The sequence below is a fragment of the Carlito syrichta genome, unplaced genomic scaffold, assembly GCF_000164805.1.
Source record: "Carlito syrichta isolate Samal-C Ts95f unplaced genomic scaffold, Tarsius_syrichta-2.0.1 Scaffold309798, whole genome shotgun sequence".
Classification (NCBI taxonomy): domain Eukaryota; kingdom Metazoa; phylum Chordata; class Mammalia; order Primates; family Tarsiidae; genus Carlito; species Carlito syrichta.
Window position 1 is genome coordinate 922,754 of NW_007253894.1, and position 2,610 is coordinate 925,363.

At 37.4% G+C, this 2,610-nt stretch overlaps 1 protein-coding gene across 1 annotated transcript in view; it reads right to left on the reverse strand.

The window, feature by feature from the left end:
* CD226 (CD226 molecule) overlaps positions 1 to 1,015 on the reverse strand; it is an 87,825-nt gene extending 86,810 nt beyond the window's left edge. Inside the window, exons 1-2 of the mRNA XM_008067863.1 lie at positions 970 to 1,015; positions 337 to 672 (exon numbers count right to left, since the gene is read on the reverse strand). Of these exons, the coding sequence (XP_008066054.1) occupies positions 337 to 672; positions 970 to 1,015 (382 nt within the window). The remainder of the gene's footprint in view (positions 1 to 336; positions 673 to 969) is intronic.
* Positions 1,016 to 2,610: the final 1,595 nt, after the last annotated feature.

Below are 2,610 nucleotides of genomic sequence, written 5' to 3' on the forward strand. Positions count from 1 at the left end.
GTACTGGAAACTATGGGGGGGGAGGGGGGATGGGATTAACAGTAGCAAATATCTGTCAGGGGATGGGAAAACACCTCTATCAACAGGGTGCGTGAAAGGAAATGTAATTGTACACCTAACCCTTAACTGTACCCCACAAAACCATAATAAAAAATACTGATTAATAAAAAAAAGAAAAAGAAAATTGATTCACACTATTCCTCCTTTAAAACATTAACATCAAGGAATCTAGAAATGGAATTGGAAAATGCCACAAAGCATTCTGTAGCTTCTGCTTGAGCTTTATAGAATCAAATGTAGTGGGTGGATAAAAAAGAAAAGAAAGCTTACTCTTACCTGACTGAACCACTCGTATCACTTTTTCCCAAGTTCCCATTGGGAAAGTATGAAGAAAACAGGAATAAAAGCCAACATCAGCTTCGGAGGCATTATGAAAAGAAAGAGTCATATCATTGGGAGCCATCGTTGAATTGAGAAAGTAAACTCTGTCGCGATAGGACTCCCTTATAATCTCACCATGAGATGGGTGGAAAATGGCAATGTCCGTTTTCACTGTATCAACTTTGAACCACTCCATCTGCGTTAAGGTGTCCGTCGATGGATACACACATTCTAGAGTCATGTTCTCAGCAAGTTTAACTGTTGAGTCCCAAAATACCTCTTCACATAGAGCTGAAATATATATCATGTTAATTCAGTTAGACTTGATAATGGAAACAAGAAGTAAATATGTTAAACTTTCTAAGATCTAGCACAATAGTAAATTGAAATCATGGTAAAGACTCACATTTTCTACCTTAGTCTAAAAAGGTTACCTGCTGATAATTGCCAATTGTAAATTTTAGTTTACTTGAACAAGTGAGATATGATCTAAGCCAACGAAAGAGCACTAGAAATTCTCAACATGTCATACTGCAAGATCAAAAAAGGTGCAACATTTTTAAATGAAGACATAAAGATTATCTTTACCTTTGTATATATGAAGAATAGCCAAAAGGAAAGTAAGATATTCCATCTCTGGAAACTATTTGAAAACTGGTCTATTTAAAAAATCAATTTTTATAAGTGACATGCAGAGGCCAGGCCCGATGCACTGTTTCCTTCCTCTCAGATAGTATCAGTGGTGTCTTCTTTTTCTGTAGTATGAACACAGGAAAAAGGACTTAGCTTCAAAGATAGGTTTACTCTCATACAGGGCTGGGCAGAATTAAGTTACTTTTCTCTGGGCGAAACAGTCAGCTTCTTGTCAAGCTTTCATTTTCTACAAAGATTCATTCATTCATGTGCTGAGTGTGTTCTTTGTGCCTAACTTTGTTCTAGGCAATGAAGATACAATAATACCGTTTTTGAAAATTCTTGCCATCATAAAACGTACATTCTACTGAAAGATGACAAAACTAAGATAAAAAAATACAAATGTGTATGGTAAGTTAAAGGTAATGAGTGTACTACCTTCAAAATAAAGCATTAACTTTAAATAAAGTAGAAAAGTGGGGATGGGGAAGGGTGTCGTGTTTCCCTTTTAGATGAGAAGAAGGCCCAGGAGGTCCTCACAGAGAGGATGAGATTGGGGCAGAGACTGAAGGGCTTAGGGGAGGAGCTCCGTGGCCCCTGGGGGTGGAGTTTCTGCCAGCACTGACAGCTTCTTAGGCATGGCCTGCCTTCCATCTTTACCTTTTTGCTGACCTCGGCCTTCCAGATACAAACAAATCTACCATTATGAGTGATTTGTTTAATTTTTTACTTTGAAATAATTATAGAGTCACAGGAAGTTAGTTACAAGGACAGTGCAGAGAGGTCCATGTACCCTTCACCCGGTTTCCCCCTAATGGTTTCATCTTATATAATTATAGCACAATATCAAAACATCACTGATTTCTTAAGTTCATCATTGCTCTGTTCTTTCTCTTGTAAAATAAAAGTTCACATTCTTAAAAACTTGTTAGGAACCTATTAGCATGTCAATGTAAAAATGATACCTCTAATCATGTCCTTTGCAGCAACATGGATGCAGGTAGAGACCACCATTCTAAGTGAACTCTTACAGAAACAAAAAATTAAATACCTCATGTTCTCACTTATAAGCAGGCCCTGATCTGCACACAAGCACAAAGGTGGGAACAACAGACACTAGGCACCGCTAAAAGGTGTGGGGGAGAAGGCATAAGGGGCACACATGCACACGTGGATACCAGGTCCACTACCAGAAAGCAAGAAGTCATGCTAAAAGCCAAACTTTACTTGCACGTTATTTACTTTTGTATTAAATCTTCATATATAGCCCACAACTCTAAAATGAAACATAATTTTTCAAAAAGTATACCTCTATAAATATATAAATTGTATAAATACATTTGGCCCTGATAAGAGTGTCAGAATAAAAGGCAAGTGAAAAACTTGGAAAAGCAGGAGCAGAAATAACGAAAGACAATTTTGCCTGATACCAACTCTGACTTAACCCAAAGATGTATCACTAGGTGCCAACTACTGAACATCAGTACCTGATGTGGTAACTTTTGCAGGGAACATGAAATCAACAATGTAAGGATAATCAGAACAAAATTGCAACATGTGTGCATATAATCACGTAGAGTGTCACGTTGTGTTTAC